The sequence below is a fragment of the Triplophysa dalaica genome, chromosome 13 (genome assembly GCF_015846415.1).
Source record: "Triplophysa dalaica isolate WHDGS20190420 chromosome 13, ASM1584641v1, whole genome shotgun sequence".
In the NCBI taxonomy this organism is placed as follows: domain Eukaryota; kingdom Metazoa; phylum Chordata; class Actinopteri; order Cypriniformes; family Nemacheilidae; genus Triplophysa; species Triplophysa dalaica.
Genome location: NC_079554.1, coordinates 1,577,085 through 1,596,449, shown reverse-complemented (window position 1 = coordinate 1,596,449; position 19,365 = coordinate 1,577,085). Strand labels below are relative to the sequence as shown.

Sequence of the window (19,365 nt, the reverse complement as noted above, 5' to 3'; positions counted from 1 at the left end):
TTCCCAGAACTGTTTCATTACTGAACTCTGCTCCCCACTGATTTCACTACCTCTCATAACTTTAACTTTAATGCTGCTATTACAATGTTTACATTGCACTACAGGGCTGCCATGCATGACTGAACTGTACACACCAGTACTTCATGTATCTGCTCTACCGGACTGTTTACACACACTCAGCATCATTTGCACTCTATTCTGCTCACTTGCACACCAGGAATATTACACTGAATGCTCATTTGCACTAATGGACTACTCTCATAACTGCATTAACTCATCTACTGCACTGTAACTTTAATAACGGCATTAACTCATCTACTGCACTGTAACTTTAATAACGGCATTAACTCATCTACTGCACTGTAACTTTAATAACGGCATTAACTCATCTACTGCACTGTAACTTTAATAACTGCATTAACTCATCTACTGCACTGTAACTTTCATAACTGCATTAACTCATCTACTTCACTGTAACCTTAATGACTGCATTAACTCATCTACTGCACTGTAACTTCAATAACTGCACTAACTCAGCTACTGCACTGTAACTTCAATAACTGCACTAACTCAGCTACTGCACTGTAACTTCAGTAACTGCACTAACTCAGCTACTGCACTGTAACTTCAATAACTGCACTAACTCAGCTACTGCACTCTAACTCATCTATTGCATTGCATCTATCGCATAACTAACTGCATCTACTCATCTATTGCACTATAGCTTCAATATCTGCACTAACTCATCTACTGCACTGTAACTGTATATCTGCATCTACTCATGTATTGCACCGTACCTTTAATAACCACATTAACTCATCTACTGCACTGTAACTTTAATAGCTAATGTCTGTAATTAATGCACACTCAAGTCACTTGCACTATTGTATAGTCTATATTGTTATCTGTTCATAACCTCCTGTACACTAATGTTCACAGTATATAGCCTTCTGTATATATTGTTCATAGTACATACCGATTGTCATATTTTTATAGTACATGCCCATCGTAAATTATTTTCCTAATATTGTATTCTGTATTTATTCACACTGTATATCTGCACTTGCTAATTGCACTTCTGGTTAGACCTAAACTACATTTCGTTACACTGTACTTGTATATGTGTAATGACAATAAAGTTGAATCTAATCTAATCTAATCTAAACTGACTGAATAACTGCTACCGCCTCTAGAGCTTCCTGTTGTATCTGAAACTCAATAGATGGTGTTGCAAGAGATAACTGAACAGTATGCAATTCCCCCAAAATAGTCTTTGGCCCCAACCAACTATCCTGGTTACCTACATTAATCACTGGGACCTTTACCACCCCACCGGCCACAGATAAACAAGCAGAGGGGACAAGAAGGTCCCCCGGCAACCGGCCTTCTACAAACGACACTGGTTCCAAAAAACAAGTGTCATATGTAGCACCAGGGTTGCAAGTTGCTGGGACCAATTTCATAGCTCCTGCTGGAACACGGACGGATGGACCCTTCTGCACTCGAGCTAAACCCACGTACCCAGTGTCCAATGAACGTTCCCAAAATTGGCACTCTGAAAAGGCCTTCTGCCATACTTTCCCTACATGTTGTGTAGGAGGTGAATTAAAAAACATGGTCCCATGTTCCAAAAACAATTCCTGATAACAACTACTAATAACATTCATCCCCAAAAGACCAGGGACCTTTTCTCTTCTTATCTGGGTGACTGGGTCAACAGAGTCTTTTACAACTAAAATGCCCATCTTAGGCAGTATCTTTCCAAGCAGCTCTATGGTCACCTCTAAATACCCTAAATAAGGAATATCAAGACCATTGGCTGCTTTAAGCTTAAGCCATTGACAAGATTTCAGCTGAGACTGAAACCGTGGCTGTAACTGCTGTTCAAAAACTGTAACTGCTTGGGTCACCGTAGTCACCATGGATCCAGTATCCAGCAAACATGGCAAGTTTACCCCACCAATTGTAATTTCCACTATTGGACACCTACCTAAAAGTCGAGGCTCATTCACAGGGGGAATGCCCAAAGGGTCCCCACCCGACTTATGGGCAATGCTGCCGGGGGGCACTAGTTTTCCGAAGACTGGGCAGACGGCCTAAACCCTACTCCTGATGTTGCTCCAAGTTTGACTTTGCAAAATCTTGCAATATGGCCAGGTTGGGAACAGCGCAAACAAATGGGTCTACCATCTTGATGATATCGATACTGAAAGTTACGAGTCTCCACCCCAGGAGTCGGGGACACAGACAGCAATTGAGACCCAACTTGAGGGATAGAGGACTCTAAACGCTTCAGGATAGCATCCAACTGTACTTGTTGTTTTACGAAGGCTTTCTTTAACTTCAATCAATTCGTCAGGGGGCTTTCTAAAAACGGCATCAGAATGAGCTGATAGTTCTGTAATGTTAGCTATACTACAAGACTGTGCACGGGGTCTCTGCACATATGGGCTTTTACCCTCCTCCGCCCAACGTAGTGCTTCCTGGCGAGCATCTAGGAAACTCAGAGTAGGATAGAGCCTAACTTGCCGCCGTAATTCACGACGAAGCATGCCATCTCTCACAAATTCTATAAACTGGTCTCGTAAGACCGTATCGGGATTAGCAAAACATGCTGGATCTTTACGTTTAATCACATCCATGAAGGACATAAGAGCATGAGAATACTCTCTTAGAGACTCACCGTCACCTCTGTCCGGGCCTCTCCCTCCAACAGATCAAAAATGGCCAAAGTCTGCTCAGAACGTGACATTGGGCGCATAGACAGATGACGTCTTGCCTCCTCAACCCAATCCTCTACAGTCAATAAATCCTGAGCCAATTTTCCAGAGAATCTGGGACATTTACGCTCGCGCGGCACATAAACGTAACGCTCTATCACTTCCACAGGATTTGATGTAAAGCCACTCACTGCAATATCATCAACAACAGGGGACTGTGGTTCTCTAGTGGGACCACTCCTGGATCCAGACGGTAAGTTCTGACTTACATCTGCCTTAAGTTGAGCATTTTCTACCTGTAGCTGTTGTACCATTTCAGTGAGTGTCCTAAGCTGAGCTGACATGTCTTCATCTGCCATCCTCCAAAAAAATAAAGAGAGAGAGAAAAAAAAAAAAATATATATATATATATATTTTTTTTTTGGTTCCTTTCAGACCTGACCACGATGATCAACGAGGTAGTCCTTGACCACTGTTTCCCCACCTTATACAAATAATAAAAATAAATAAAAAAACATAGGCCCAGAATGTTTTTATAGTAATACAGCCTCTAAAAGTCAAGATCCTGCCGACTACGCCAAATGTAACCGGGTTATAGATAACCCATGCACATACGGTTTAGCTACTTATGACTACGCCACTCCAAGTTAAATGGGTAGGAGATCCCGAGTTCCCGCACAGCTATCCAAACAAATGAATGCAACTTAGGCAAGTATTACTATGAAACAATCACCACATTTAGTTAATTCAGTTAATTCTCTTGGTGCTCAACATCAGTAGGGACTGGTTCAAAACCGGCACATACCTTAACATCCAATGTAAGGGGTACAGACACTCTCGAAATAAAATAAAACGTACAACTCACTTCAAAGAAAAAAAATATCATGCTCAAGTGTAAAACAACTCAAATGTCACTTCGTTACACCCATACGTGGACTTAAGCGACTAATTCCCCCCTCTATTGGCGGCAATTGTATTACACACAGCAGATTTACTCGGACCTAGTAGTCCAACTGAGAAGGTATTCATGGGCCCACAACGAAATTAATAAAGACAAAAACAAAATAAACAATCCAAATCTCAAAAAGAATAAAAGGATGGGAAACAGTGATCAATCCAGACCAGAAGCACTCTATAAAACAAAAGAGAAAAAAAATACTCTACACCTCGGCCCATGCAACAAGAATTTAAAATAAACCAATTACATTTTCTTAAACATTTTCTTAAACATTTTAATTCATAAACGTTTAAAACATTTTACTTCATTGCCATTTAACAATCACTAAAATCATTAAACAAACGAATACCTTCCATTCCATGTCAACTGCAACTGGAAACTCAAAGGGATCCCCCACACGTCTCATTCATTGAGTGCAGCGTATATCAGTGTTTACAGTAACTGATACCGGGTGTTGTATCCGTCATTCAGCCCTTACGACTCACAGTCAGATGAAAACTGGGTAACCGTACTATTCAAACCACACATAGATACATAAAATTAACCAAGGATAGAATATGTATGGCACAATCTTGTTAGACTTGCATACCTGTGATGTACCCGTCTATCAAGATCCACCGACACAGGCAGAAACGATTTACGAAATGCGCACAGAACAAACAGCACGTTCATAGTTTCGGCTTTCAGGAATCTGCAGTGGCTCTGTCTGAGGTCTCTCAACATTGTCAGAAGCATCTTTATGTCGTCTTTTCTTGTATCATCTTTCAGCCAGCGTAGCTTGAATTTTGTCAGGGTCACGGCAGTAAGCAAAGCTTCATTACTGTCAAGGACGGAGCTAAACCGTGTCTTGATGGTCTACAAGAGATCATTTTAGCACAGTTGATAAATTAGGCTATTTGACATTGCATTTATACAAGAATTATGTATTTCTGTCAGGAGTAGAACTAAAGTTTAATAATAATAATAATAAGACTTACCTGGACGATCAAGTCTGTGAGGTCAGCCATCATCTGGGAAAGGCCCTCTTTCAGTGCTTCAAGGGATTTCTAGGGTAGGTTGAAGGATCCCATAGAAACAGTCATCTTCACCTTGAAGTATATCCAGTGCCATACACAAAGGCTTCAGAAAGCGTTCCTGGTGGAAGTGGGCTGCAGGAACTTTGTTTCCAATTCCACAACAACTCTGCTTAAGAAAGTAGGGATCAGAGGACAGGTCCAACAAACGGTAGTCAAAGAACTTGCCACTATAACTGAGAGAAGCAGCCACTGGCTGTGGTTGAAATGGAAGCACGCATTATGGGCTGCCAAATTTTGAGTGTCATGGCAAAGGCTGTGAATAGTTATGATAGATCCAACTATGAGATATGGCTTGTAGATCTTATAGATCTAAACTTTGAGTCCAGTTTCACTAGATCTCTCTCCGTCAGGAACAAATTACACCTGGAGATATCAACTCCATTGTGAGTCAATCCTTTAACCCAAACAACAGGGAGATATAGAGCTGAAGGGAAGAACAGCAGGCAGGAGACGAAGTGATGTTAAATAGACAGACAAATGATTTATTGAATAATCTCAGTTGTGTGTTGATGCTCAGTCAAGCTCTGCCAAACTTCGTCTGACTAGAAACAGATTCAATATGTGTTTTTAACATTCAAGATTACAGTATCAAAACATTGTCTCATGACATTATTATGGACCTTGAGAAGGAGACCAATGGATACTCATATCAGCATAAGACACAATACAACTCCCAATGAGGTTAAAAAACAGGAAAGTAAGGAGCAAATAATATGAATAGAAGTGAATAATAAAATAAATGAATGAATATATATGACGAATATTGCAATAAATGTGATAAATGAAATAGAATAATAAAATGAATTAAACAAGAAACAATGTATGTTTCTATCCAGATCTATCAGTTATGTACATGTTCATTTTCGTTTCACGTTGTCATTATGGGGTATTGTTTGTAGAATTTTGAGGAAAATAATGAATTTAATCCATTTTGGAATAAGGCTGTAACATAACAATATGTGGAATAAGTGAAGCGCTGGGAATACTTTGTGTATATGTGTTCACAGGTCCAAGGGAGGATAATCAAGAACTGACCAGTGGTGCAGAAAGAAGAAGCCAAAGGCTGTGGTTTAGGTTGATGGATACAGAATGGGCTGCCAGATGACCTTGTAACAGTGTGACACACACTCAGGTCTGATCAACCTGTGGTGGGCCTCCCTTGGCTGAGGGCGTCTTGTGATACGGAGACACCCAATGAAACTGAAGTGCACCACTGACCATGTATCACATTGATGGGAACCATACAAAAGACTTTATCAATAGCACCTCAGCAAAAGGCATCTTTCACTCAGGATAATGTGATGAAAGTAGGACACACAACTCATGAGATGTCTCTCTGATAATGGCAAGGAAAGGTAAGTATGCTGTGTGTTTCTATAATCATTTATCCCCCAAACACAGAGGATGACTACCCGACGAACCAGTGTTACCTCAGACCTCCTTTCCTCTCTTCATATTCTTGACTGCCTCCCTCTGTCATGCATAAGGCGTGAGAAATGTCCTATTGGGCATTAGAGTATAACACCTTGTCCTATTAAGCGAAAAGAAAAATGTTGTGACAGATCAATGTTACTGTAACAAGGTTCAACATATATATATATATCAAAGGAAGGACACGGGGTCGGCGTTCTTTGGGAGACGTGAGATTCTTTTTATTCTCAAAAACAAAAACAAAATGGCGCAATGGCGCTTCACACATCAGGTGATAGACAGTCCACACGACTTGACTTTCCAGATAATAATTCTCCTCTTTGGTCCACAGGACTCGTCCACGTCTCCCAGTTCTCTCTTCCTGATCCACAGGAGTGTGAGCTTTTTATGCTGTCTCCTCACCAATCACTGTAACGAGATGCAGGTGATCTTAATCTGCAATCGGCTCATTTGCTTACCGTCTTTCCCGTGTCTCTCCTGGCCGATACAGACGTCACTAAACCACGCCCCCCTTGCCACATACCCCCACCGCCCGACTCAGGCCGAGGCCCCATCCGGCCTGTAGCCTCCCCCCCCCTCCTGGAAAGGAAGTCGGCCACGACCATCTGAGACCCCGGTCTGTGGATCACCTTGAATTTAAAGGGTTGTAACGCCAGATACCAACGGGTGATCCGCGCGTTGGTATCTTTCATACGGTGGAGCCATTGGAGAGGAGCGTGGTCCGAATGGAGCGTGAATTCGCGCCCCAGGAGATAGTAGCGGAGGGTGAGCACGGCCCACCTGATTGCGAGGCATTCCTTTTCTATGGTGCTGTACTTTGTCTCTCTCCTAGAGAGCTTTCGACTAAGGTACAGCACCGGCCTTTCCTCACCCCCCGTCTCCTGGGACAAAACCGCCCCCACGCCCCGATCCGACGCGTCCGTCTGTAACGAGAAAGGAAGAGAAAAATCAGGGGAGTGCAATAACGGCCCGCCACAGAGAGCAGCCTTCACCTTGGTAAAAGCCTGCTGGCATGGCTCCGTCCACTGGACGGTATCCGGTGCCTCCTTTCTAGTAAGATCAGTCAGCGGGCTAGTGAGGTCCGAATAATTAGGTACAAACCTTCTATAATATCCCGCTAGCCCCAGGAACTGTCTTACCTCCTTTTTGGTCTTGGGTCTTGGTGCGGTTGCAACTGCTGCCGTCTTATCAATTTGGGGACGCACCTGCCCATGACCCAAGTGGAAGCCCAGATACCTTACCTCCACCCGCCCAATTGCACACTTCTTCGGGTTAGCCGTCAGTCCGGCCCTTCTCAGAGTACTCAGTACCGCCCTTAGATGTTGTACATGCCGCTCCCAGTCGTTGCTATATATGACAATGTCGTCCAGGTATGCCGCCGCATACCCCGCATGTGGTCGCAGCAGGCGGTCCATGAGGCGCTGGAAGGTAGCCGGAGCTCCGAATAACCCGAATGGAAGTGTTACAAATTGGTGTAATCCAAACGGCGTGGTGAAGGCGGTTTTCTCTTTGGATAGAGGAGATAGGGGAATCTGCCAGTACCCTTTAGTTAAATCCAGTGTCGAAAAAAAACGAGCCGAACCAAGCCGATCCAGCAACTCGTCAATCCGTGGCATCGGATATGCATCGAATTTCGACACCGCATTCACCCTTCTATAATCCACACAGAACCGGACTGAGCCGTCTGTTTTAGGGACCAAAACTATCGGGCTCGCCCAATCACTATGGGATTCTTCTACTACCCCCATCTCAAGCATTGCTTTTAATTCTTCCTGAACTACTTTTTTCTTATGTTCAGGTAATCTGTAGGGCCGGCTGCGAATTATTACGTCCGGTTTGGTCTCAATATGGTGCTCGATGAGATTGGTACGACCGGGTAGGGGCGAGAACACATCCGCAAAATCTGCCTGCAACTTGGCTACCTCGGTGAGCTGGGAGGGTGAGAGGTGATCTCCCCCCGGGGCCAGGGCAAGAGAATGAAGTGGACATTTTGCTTCTGGTCCGAGATCATCCTCTCTGCTCACTACCGTCGCCAGCATCACCGGGTTCACCTCGTTCCATTTTTTAAGGAGATTAAGGTGATATACTTGATGTGCTCCGCTCCTATCCGACCGTATTACCTCATAATTGAGATCGTTTATTCGCCGTGTGACCTCGAACGGCCCTTGCCACTTTGCGAGTAATTTAGAACTCGAGGTGGGGAGTAGTATGAGCACTTTATCTCCCGGTGCAAATTTCCGTAAGCTAGTACCCCTATTATACTGCCGACTTTGCCTGTCCTGGGCCTGTAGCAAATTCTCCATAGAGAGCCGCCCCAGTGTATCGAGTTTTGCTCTCAGGTCCAGGACATATTGAATTTGATTTTTGCTGTCTGAGGGTCCGTCCTCCCAAGCTTCCCTTAGGACGTCCAGAACCCCACGGGGCTGGCGTCCATAGAGTAACTCAAAGGGGGAAAACCCCGTGGAGGCTTGGGGGACCTCTCGTACCGCAAATAATAGGGGTTCTAGCCACCGATCCCAATTCTTGGCGTCGTCGTGTACGAACTTTCGGATCATAGTCTTCAAAGTGCGATTAGAGCGTTCGACCAAGCCGTCCGTCTGTGGGTGGTAGACGCTGGTACGGACTGCTTTAATGCCTAATAATCCGTATAGTTCGCGGAGAGTCCGTGACATAAACGCCGTGCCTTGATCCGTGAGAATCTCTTTCGGGATTCCCACGCGGGAGATAAGGCTAAACAGGGCGTCCGCAACACTTTTAGCCGAAATGTTGCGGAGAGCCACTGCCTCGGGATATCGTGTCGCATAGTCTACTATGACCAATGCGAAACGGTGTCCCCGTGCCGACCGTTCTAATGGCCCGATCAGGTCCATTCCAATTCTCTCGAAGGGGACCTGAACCAACGGAAGGGGACACAATGGTGCCTTAGGAGTGGCCGGTGGGTTTACCAACTGACATTCAGGACAAGACGCGCACCATCTGCGCACGTTCTCATGAATGCCCGGCCAAAAGAAGCGGGCCATTAGACGGTTTAGTGTTGCTATTTGTCCTAAGTGACCAGCCATTGGATTACGGTGAGCCGTCTGGAAAAGCATTTCCCGGCGGCTCTGTGGGACAACTAATTGTGTTGTATCATTTGATTGAGTGTCTCGGGTCACTCGATACAACCTGTCTTTTAAAATGGCAAAATACGGATAGACAAGCGGCTGTGCAGGGTGAAGACGTTGTCCGTCGATGGTACGAACCTGCTGAAATGCATTTTTAAGCGAGTCACCGTGAGACTGTTCCAGGGCAAAATCATCACACCGAGAGAGATTTTGTCTCTCTACGGTACTCCGTTCCCCTGGATCAGTCCCTCTAGGTTCCGGCTCAGCTTCCCCCGCCTGCACAACCGCGGTCTTCCGTCGCCCTTGATTTCCCGAGGAAACATCCGCACATAATTTCCCCAATAGTACAGAAAACATCGGCCAATTCGTCCCCAAAATTAGCGGATGTTTGAGATGGGGATTAACCGCCACCTTTACTCTATGCTTTTGACCCCTAAATTGTATAGGCATCGTCACTAAAGAATAGTTCACCACATCCCCGTGTACACACCGTACCTTAACCATGCGGCTCTTATCCTTTGCCACGGACCGAATCAGGCGTTGGTGGATGGAGGTCTGGTTGCAACCTGAATCCACCAAGGCCTGATATGTATTCCCCTTGATACTCACAGGTATTTGATACAGGCCGGCTGAATCGAGGGCAACCTGTGGGTCGTCGGGGACCCGGATCATCGTCCCGACCTCCATCATCTGACAGCGGTCGATCGTGTGACCCGGCTCCCCACACCGCCAACAGGTCGGCCCAGACTTTTCCGCCACCCTAGCGGCAGGAAATGAGCCGACGGATTGGTGAGGAGAGGCTTGTGGAGGAGGAGAGACGGCAGGTTGCATGTATCGACCCGGTCCCCGGAAGTATTGTCGACCGTTCCCCATCAGGTCTCGGTTCCTGGGTGCGGGCCTGGGTAGGAATGACGCTTGAGACCTGGGAAAGGGAATAGGTCGGGGAGGGGGAGAAGAAACAGGTTGGAGAGAGAGAGATGAACGGGGTACGCCGACCCCGGGGCACGCCACCATCTGGTCCTCAGCCAATCGGATGGCCTCCGTCAGCGACGCCGGTCGGTGGCACTGGACCCACTGTGCGGTCTTCGGCGGAAGCCGCACCACGAACTGCTCCAGTGTCACACGATCGAGGATCTTGTCGACGTCGCCTCCATCAGCCATCAGCCATTTGCGGCATGCGTCCCGGAGCTGTTGAGCCAGGGCGAAGGGTTGGCCTGCATCCCCCAGATCCAAAGATCTGAACCGCTGCCTCTGCTGCTCGGGACTCAGTCCGACTCTCTGGAGGATGGCCTTCTTGAGGTCTGCATATACCAGGAGATTCTGGACTGGCAGGTGTTGGGCGGCTAACTGCGCCTCTCCCGCCAGCAAGGGAATCAGCCGGGCTGACCAAACGTCTTGTGGCCAGCCAGAAATCTCCGCAGACCTCTCAAAAAGCTCCAGGAAAGCCTCCGGGTCGTCCTGAGCCCCCATCTTATGCAGAGGCAGGCTTACCGCTGGGGAGCTGGCCACCCTGGCGGTGGCTTCCTGGTCCAACCAGCTCCGTAACGCCTCGCGGTCTTCTTGCTGGGCCTGGACGAGTGCTTGAAAGCGTCGTTCCTGGTCTTCACGGAGACCCAGCAGCGCCTGGTGGTGTTGGCTGTGAAGACCAGCGAGGGATTGGATAACATCCGCAAACGGCGATCCTGGCTGAGACATGGCGGCGGCTCTGGTCCTTCCTTTTCCCGGGTTTCGGCACCAGTGTAACAAGGTTCAACATATATATATATATCAAAGGAAGGACACGGGGTCGGCGTTCTTTGGGAGACGTGAGATTCTTTTTATTCTCAAAAACAAAAACAAAATGGCGCAATGGCGCTTCACACATCAGGTGATAGACAGTCCACACGACTTGACTTTCCAGATAATAATTCTCCTCTTTGGTCCACAGGACTCGTCCACGTCTCCCAGTTCTCTCTTCCTGATCCACAGGAGTGTGAGCTTTTTATGCTGTCTCCTCACCAATCACTGTAACGAGATGCAGGTGATCTTAATCTGCAATCGGCTCATTTGCTTACCGTCTTTCCCGTGTCTCTCCTGGCCGATACAGACGTCACTAAACCACGCCCCCCTTGCCACAGTTACCTCACAGCTTCAGCGAGACTCTTTCAGTCACTGGCAGGATTTATTTGATCAGTTGATGAAGGTTTCAAACAGCTCGTCTGTTTCAATCATGTGACATGTGTCTGAAAACGCCTGACGCACAAATAATACACAAAATCATCACAAACTCTCATGTGTCATTACTGACTTATAATGGCCATGTTTCATATTATCAAATGTTCATTTCATTCTTCAACATTGACTTCTGTTTAAAACTATTTTCTATCACTAAACCCTCATACAAACCCTCTTGTTCATTTCATACATGTATTATTTACTGTATAATGAAAGAGATAAATCTTCACCATTAGATTATTTGGTTTGGTTTTGTATGACTGAAATATCTGCTCAGAGCCGTTTCAAATATTGTCATCATGCAGGAGACTTTCCTTAAATAAAGCACTTTGCTGTCTTCTAGTGGACGTGTTTATTATATCACTTGTCAAACCTGTTTCATGTGTTTCATAATCTGAAGCAGGAAGTCTTTCAGTTCAGAGAATCAGAAACTGAACTCTCATCGATCTGTGGAGTGTTTGGTGTTTCTATCTGTGTGTGTTCATACGGTGAAATGGCAGAAGCGAGTATTTCAGAGGATCACTTCATGTGTTCAGTGTGTCTGGATCTACTGAAGGATCCAGTGACTGTTCCCTGTGGACACACTTACTGTATGAGATGTATCACAGACTGCTGGAATCAAGAAGATCAGACGAGAATCTACAGCTGCCCTCAGTGCAGACAAACCTTCAGTCCAAGACCTGTTTTAGGAAAGAATGTGATGTTTGCTGAGATGATGGAGAAACTGAAGAAGACTAAAGTCAAATGTGCTGTTTCTGATCAGTGTTCCTCTGGAGCTGGAGATGTGGAGTGTGACGTCTGTACTGGAAGAAAACACAAAGCCATCAAATCCTGTCTGCTGTGTCTCAACTCTTACTGTCAAACTCATGTTGAGCAACACGAGAATCTCTTCAGAGGTCAAAGACACAACCTGATAGACGCCACTGCACCACTTCATGACATGATCTGCCCTCAACATGACAAGATTCTGGAGATTTACTGTCGCACGGATCAGAAGCTTATATGTATTCTGTGTATAGATGAACACAGAAATCACGACATTGTATCAGCAGCTGCAGCATGGACGGAGAAACAGGTGCTTATTTTATTTTGAAATAAATGTTTTTTCATTGTCTTATCATAGAAGTTTACTGAGATATATGATGATTTAATAGTTTGGAGAAACAAAGAATAAAGTTCAGCAGCAGATCCAGAAGAAACAGAAAGACCTTCAGAAGATCAAAGATGCTGTGGAGTCTCACAAGGTGAGTTTGGAGCAGAAGATCTCAGAAGAGTCTCAGTGAAGTCTCAGTGTGTCTCACAGTAATGTGTGTGTGTGTGTGTGTGTGTAACAGCGGTGTGCACAGACAGCAGTGGAGGACTGTGAGATGATGTTTACTGAACTGATCTCATCAATTGAGAGAAGACGCTCTGAGGTGACACAGCTGATCAGAGATCAGGAGACGGCTGCAGTGAGTCCAGCTGAAGGACTCTTGGAGCGACTGAAGCAGGAGATTGATGATCTGAGGAGGAGAGACGCTGAGCTGGAGAAGCTTTTACACACACAACATCACATCCATTTGCTGCAGGTAACAGAAGGACATTTTGTCAAATGCTGTTTTTATTCTTTTACTTTAATCATGTAAAATGCAGTAATGTGCTGATTTATTACAAAACTTCAATAATATGAATCATCTTACAGAGTAATTTTAAATAATTAAGTTCTTCAAAAATAATGTCTGACATACATTATATATTTTAAATGTTATTAACTATTCACATGTTTCATTAGATTTGTCTATGTTTGGTTAATAAAAACTGAGAAATATCCATCATTATTGAGACCTTCTGCAGATTGTTGTGTCTGAACATTGAATAATTTTTAGCCCTTTAAATACTAGATTTAATCATAAACCCTTGGTCTTCCATGACATTCCTCCGAGCGGGGTTCCCCTTGGGCAGGTTACGAGGCACGTCGTGGTGACGACGGAAGCCTCGCTGCAGGGGTGGGCTGCAGTTTGCAACGGGCACGCAGTAGCGGGGCGCTGGACGGGCCCCCGTCTGCACTGGCATATCAATTGCCTAGAGTTGTGGGCTGTGCGGCTTGCGCTGAGAAGGCTCCGGCCTCTAGTGCAGGGCCAGCACGTGTTGGTCCTCCGGGACATCACGGCAGCAAGCACAACTTGCCCGACGCCTCCTCCTGTGGAGTTAGCAGGTGATCCGCTCCCTGCGGGCCACACACATCCCAGGCAAACTGAACCAGACAGCCGACTCGCTCTCTCGTCAGTATACGCCTTACGGAGAATGGCAACTCCACCCCTGTTCGGACAGGCACAGATAGACCTCTTTGCCTCCCGCGACAGCACCCATTGTCTGCTTTGGAACTCCCTGACCAAGGCCCCCCTCGGCACGGATGCCCTGGCGCTCAGCTGACGGGCAGAAGCACACCTCCCCCCCCCAGGAGCCTTCTTGTGCAAGGTCAGGGAAGAGGAGCACCAGGTGTTATTGGTTACATCGCACTGGTTTAACCACACTTGGCTTTATAGTTGATGCTCTGGACCGCGACTTCCCCTGAACCATTCCCCTGACAGAGGACCTGCATTCTCAGGGGAAGGACACTTTCTGGCATCCCCGATCAGACCTCTGGAACACCCATGTCTGGTCTCTAGACGGGACGAGAAGATCCTGAGATGGCTACTCTCCCTCTACGGCAGAGACCATCAGCCAGGCTAGGGCCCCATCTACTAGGCGGTTACACGCCTCTAGACGGTGCCTCTTCTCGTCCTGGTGTCTCTCTAAGTGAGAAAGACCCACTGAGGTGCTCAATCAGGATTGTGTTGTCCTTCTTACCAGACTGGAGACTAACATCTCCCCTCCAAACTCAAAGTGTATGTAGTCGCTATCGCCACTCATCACGACTCAGTTGATGGAAAGTTTCTAGGGCAACATGACCTGGTCACCAGGTTCCCAAGGAGCCCAAGAGGGCGGAATCCGCCTCATCTCCGCTCCATACCCTCTTGGACCCTTAGGTGGGTCCAAGAGCCCTTCAGAGGTTCCGATCTTCCTCACCTGAGTAAGACGGCCCCCCTGTTGGCGCTCAAGAGGGTAGGGGATCTCCGAGCATTCTCTGTGTCCCCGGATTGCCTTAAATTCGGCCCTGGAAACTCTCATGTTATCCTGAGACCGGATACGTGCCCAAAGTTCCCACTACTCCCTTTCGGGACCAAGTGGTGAACTTGCAGGCGCTCCCCATCGGAGAGGAAGACCCAACCCCATCCGTGTTGTGTCCTGGACTGCACGCAGAGCTTCAGTAGCTCTGACCAGCTCCTTGTCTGTATTGGAGGACAGCAGAAGGGGAAGGCTGTCTCCAAGCAGAGGCTGGCGCACTGGGTCGTGGATGCTGTTACGACGGCATTCCGATCTCAGAATCTCCCTTGCCCACTGAAGGCTCTCTCCACACGGGGTATAGCCTCCTGGGCACTGGCTAGAAGCGCCTCTCTTGCAGACATCTGTAGAGCTGCGGGTTGGGCTACGCCCAAACACCTTCGCAAGGGTTAACAACCTTCGCATATAACCCGGTGTCAGCCCACGTCCTTCGTCAGGACTGGCATCCAGGTGGGGCCTATGCCTGGGAAAGCACCTTCCCACCCTCCAAGAGGTTGGGTCAGTGTGCTATCTACCCTTTTCTTCTTACCCAAACACATGGTTAAGAAACTGGTACCTCACCAACCTTCCTTCTTACCCAGAGACTGGTTAAGAACAGGCAATCCATACATCAGTAAGCAAGCACCCCCCTGGGGTTGGCTGGGCAGAGCAGACTTCCCCCTTAGGCCGGGATACCATATGAACTATCACAGATAGTTCTAACCGGCCTGGTGCTATCAGACGCAGTACCACCCCCCCCTGTGGGCTGTTCCGTCTGATATATCCTCATGGCAACGGTTCACACACATGGTAACCCAGACGCTTCCCCAGGTGGGCCTCGCCGTTAACTACCCAGTCCGCACGTTCCATGCGTTCTCCTCTAAGGACGAGACCAGGGACGTGCACAGGGGGGTTGCTCAGGTTGCCCGGGCAACTACCCATATGCCCTTCTCGCGTTGCCCTTCCGAGGTGGAAAAAAATAAAAAAATAAATCGTACAATGGATGCAGAATTTCACGTAATTTCACAATATTCGGTCACCGACAATGACAGTCAGTAGGGGAAGGGCAAACTCTGTTTACATGGCTGCAGCGCTGCACGCGACCGGCACCTGAGCTGAGCCTGCATGAGCGGTCCTAGAAGGAGAGTGTCGCGGTTGTCGGGTGAGACGACTCAACGTTGTCAGAAAAGGTAAGTTTGTGATGTATAACAAACTAACGATCATCATCATCAAGTTTTGTGAAATGAAATAAAATCTTCATAAATCCACGCTGAGTTTGCCACGTTTAGCCTAAATAATAAGACAGATATACTATTTTTTTGCTGATAGTAAGTTTCTCACATTTCGTTTTAGCAAGAAGAATGAATGATGGAAGTAATGCATCACATTAATTATTTTATCCCAAAAGGTTAAATGCCTAAACTATCACTATTTTGGGTATTGTTTGAAGCCAAGATGCCCACTGAAAAGAGGCGGATTCAGGAGAGGGAGAGAAAATACAGGGAGGCAGCAAAGAGCAGCACATCTATACGACAGCGTTTTAGTACCACGTAAAAAAAATAATCAAAATGTTACGAGAATAAAGTAGAAATGTTTCGAGAATAAAGTCGAAATGTTACGAGATCTGGTTGCATCAAGCTTATTAAAGCCACAATCCTTAAGGATTTATAAAAAAATTACAAATGTGAACTAAAGAGGTTTTAAAAATGACTGCTGTTGTTTGTAAGGCCTTCCGAACTAACTCACTGGTTCAGAAGACGTGCTTAAACACAATTTAAACTCTTAAAATACAACATTCACATAAACAAAATACGTTTTACGACGAGTTTATTCTCGTAACATTTCGACTTTCTTCTTTGAAAAAGCCAACCAGCAGGTGAGACATAGACTTTGCACTGTGATAAAGATGACATGACACTGTGTAGGCGAATTGATTGATTAATCAGAGTTTTTCTCAGTCCTTCATATAGCCCGGGAGTTTATTTTCAGTTTTTTTGGGGGGGGGGGTGCCCTTTTTTCAGATCAGAGCAACTGCCCCTCAAAATTCCGGTGCACGTCACTGGACGAGACCATACTTATATCCACCATATTCCTCCCCGCGGGTAGGAGGTGGCCTCTGCAGCGCTTCTCTGATTAAGAATTGCGCTCAGCCGGTGTAAACCCGAGCCGGACGGCCTCTCTCCAGTAGAGAGCTAAGGCCCCGTCTGTGAAAGGTTACCGGTCAGGGCTGTACCCATCTTTCTCCAAGAAAGCTCTGGGAACCCCCCGACCACCACACAGGAAGGTTACAGTTTCGCGAAAGGCCAGGCCTGTTACCGTCGCTTCGCTAGAGATTTTGACTCGATACAGCGTTGTGGCGTTTTCCATAGGTAACCCCATCTGTCGTTCTCGACACAACGTCAATGCTGCACGCCGGCTTACTTTTATACCGGACATATGGGGGCAGAGACTGGCATGCAAATTTCATTCGCCAAATTTCATTGGCCTTTTCTATAGTAGTCAGAGTTGTTTGGTCTCAAGGGCGAACCCCATCTGTCGTTCTCGACACAACGTCTCGTTTCCTCCATTAGGGAACTGAGGTTACATACGTAACCAAGACGTTCTGAAGTGTGAAGTCATGATGGTGTTTGTGTGTTTATTTGATGTTGTAGAGTTTTCAGTCTCTCTCTGCACCTCCTGAATCTCCAGACGACATCAGTGGGACTTTCCTCTTTTCTTTTGATGCTGTGAGAGAATCTGTCCGTCAGCTGAGAGACAAACTGCAGGATTTCTGCACACAGCACATGAGAAAGATCTCCGGTAAAACACTGGACATTCATCATCTCATCAAATCTGACGTCATATTAGAAATACATTCCAGAGAATGAATATCATGAGATTGACACTGTTTCTATCTGCTGAATTCTACAGATACACACACCAACACTGTCCCCAGGATCAGAGACGACTTCCTTCAATGTAAAGTACACAATAACACACACTGAGATTGATGAAATATCTCCTCTAAAGGATGATCTGAACAATTAAAGAAAACATCATCTGTGTTTCTAATAAATATAAATCAATAATAATCCTCTGGGACTCCTGACATCTAAAACAAACTTGTAGCTCGTGCTTAAAGATGAACTGAATAGTGACTCTGAATAGTTAGAAAGTGTTCAGATAAAACACATTGAACAGATGTTTATTTTCATCTTTAAATTCATCATTCTGTATCGTTTTCTTCCTCAGATTCTCTTCAGTTGACTCTGGATCTAAACACAGTGAATAAACACCTCCATCTGTCTGAGAACAACAGAGAGATTACAAACACTAAAACACAGCGTCAGTATCCTGATCATCCAGACAGATTTGATGATGTGTATCAGGTGTTGTGTAGAGAGAGTGTGTGTGTGTGGACGCTCTTACTGGGAGATTGAGTGGAGTGGTGTTTGTGTGTTTATATCAGTGTCATATAAGAGCATCATGAGGAAGGGACGGGGTCATGAGTGTGTGTTTGGATGTAATGATCATTCCTGGAGTTTGATCTGTCGTGACTCCAGTTACTCATTCAGACACAATAACATAGAGACTGATTTCTCTGTAAAGATCAGATCTAATAGAATAGGAGTGTATGTGGATGAGAGAGCAGGAATTCTGTCCTTCTACAGCGTCTCTGACACAATGACCCTCATCCACAGCATCAGCACCACATTCACTAAACCTCTCTATCCTGGATTTGGTGTTTATTTGAGTAAACTGAAACTGTGTAACCTAACAATGTAATGTGTTAGAATATTAACTTTCTATATGTAGTGGGATGGCCTTTTTTTTAAGAGTAGTCTGCGTGGCCCCTTTAAAAATAGCGGGACATTAAGTGGGTGGGTACGTCAGGTAATTACGTACCTATATAGATTCAGGTGAGTTAAGTGCGTCATGACATTGCATCGATGTGACCTGTTTGTGTTGCTGTTGAATCTCCTTCACTCCTCGAGAAAGGTAGGCTCTGTTAAACTGGTGGATCATAGACGGGAGGGAAATATAAATCTAGAATATGGGTGTTCGTAGGAATTTAACTTAATTCACAAGTTTGATTAATGTGCTTGCTTGATGTAATTTTAGATTAGTCGGGTGCGTCCAGACATTGCTAGTGAGCATGTGTGAGTGAGTGTCTTGCACGTGAAAGGTAATATTATGTTTCCCTTACCCGGTTTGTGTGACTATAAATCTGAGAGGAGTGGGGAGGGAGCAAACGAAAATGTTATTTGTTTTTCAGAAGTTGCTAGCTGCTGTTTTGCTGTGGTTAAAATATCGTTTCCTGTTTGGGACGCGGGATTCTCTTGTTGCATTGAACGCTCGTGATTGCATGGATATGGCGCTCCTTTTGTATGAGGTGTGATTTGTGCATCTGCATTGCAAACAAAGCAATCAGTCGTGTCGATCGTCGCGCACTTTGCCGTGTCAAAAAGTCGTGACCAATGACGTTTGATAAGTATGGAACGCCAGGAGGGACAAAAACGTGCGTATTTTAACGCCTTAACAACGCGTAGAGTACGCGCTGTTTGCGCGTAGAGTACGCGCTGTTTGCGCGTAGAGTACGCGCTGTTTGCGCGTAGAGTACGCGCTGTTTGCGCGTAGAGTACGCGCTGTTTGCGCGTAGAGTACGCGCTGTTTGCGCGTAGAGTACGCGCTGTTTGCGCGTAGAGTACGCGCTGTTTGCGCGTAGAGTACGCGCTGTTTGCGCGTAGAGTACGCGCTGT

The 19,365-nt window shown here is 46.1% G+C and overlaps 1 protein-coding gene across 1 annotated transcript; it reads left to right on the top strand.

Annotated features, from left to right (window-relative positions):
* The first annotated feature begins 11,917 nt into the window (after positions 1-11,917).
* Positions 11,918-19,098, top strand: LOC130433850 (tripartite motif-containing protein 16-like). Its single transcript, XM_056763604.1, is given in 7 exon segments — positions 11,918-12,578; positions 12,658-12,747; positions 12,838-13,071; positions 17,278-17,425; positions 17,537-17,584; positions 17,858-18,015; positions 18,017-19,098. Coding segments are annotated over 7 exon segments (1,635 nt in total). The 5' UTR covers positions 11,918-11,996; the 3' UTR covers positions 18,392-19,098.
* The last annotated feature ends 267 nt before the right edge of the window (positions 19,099-19,365 follow it).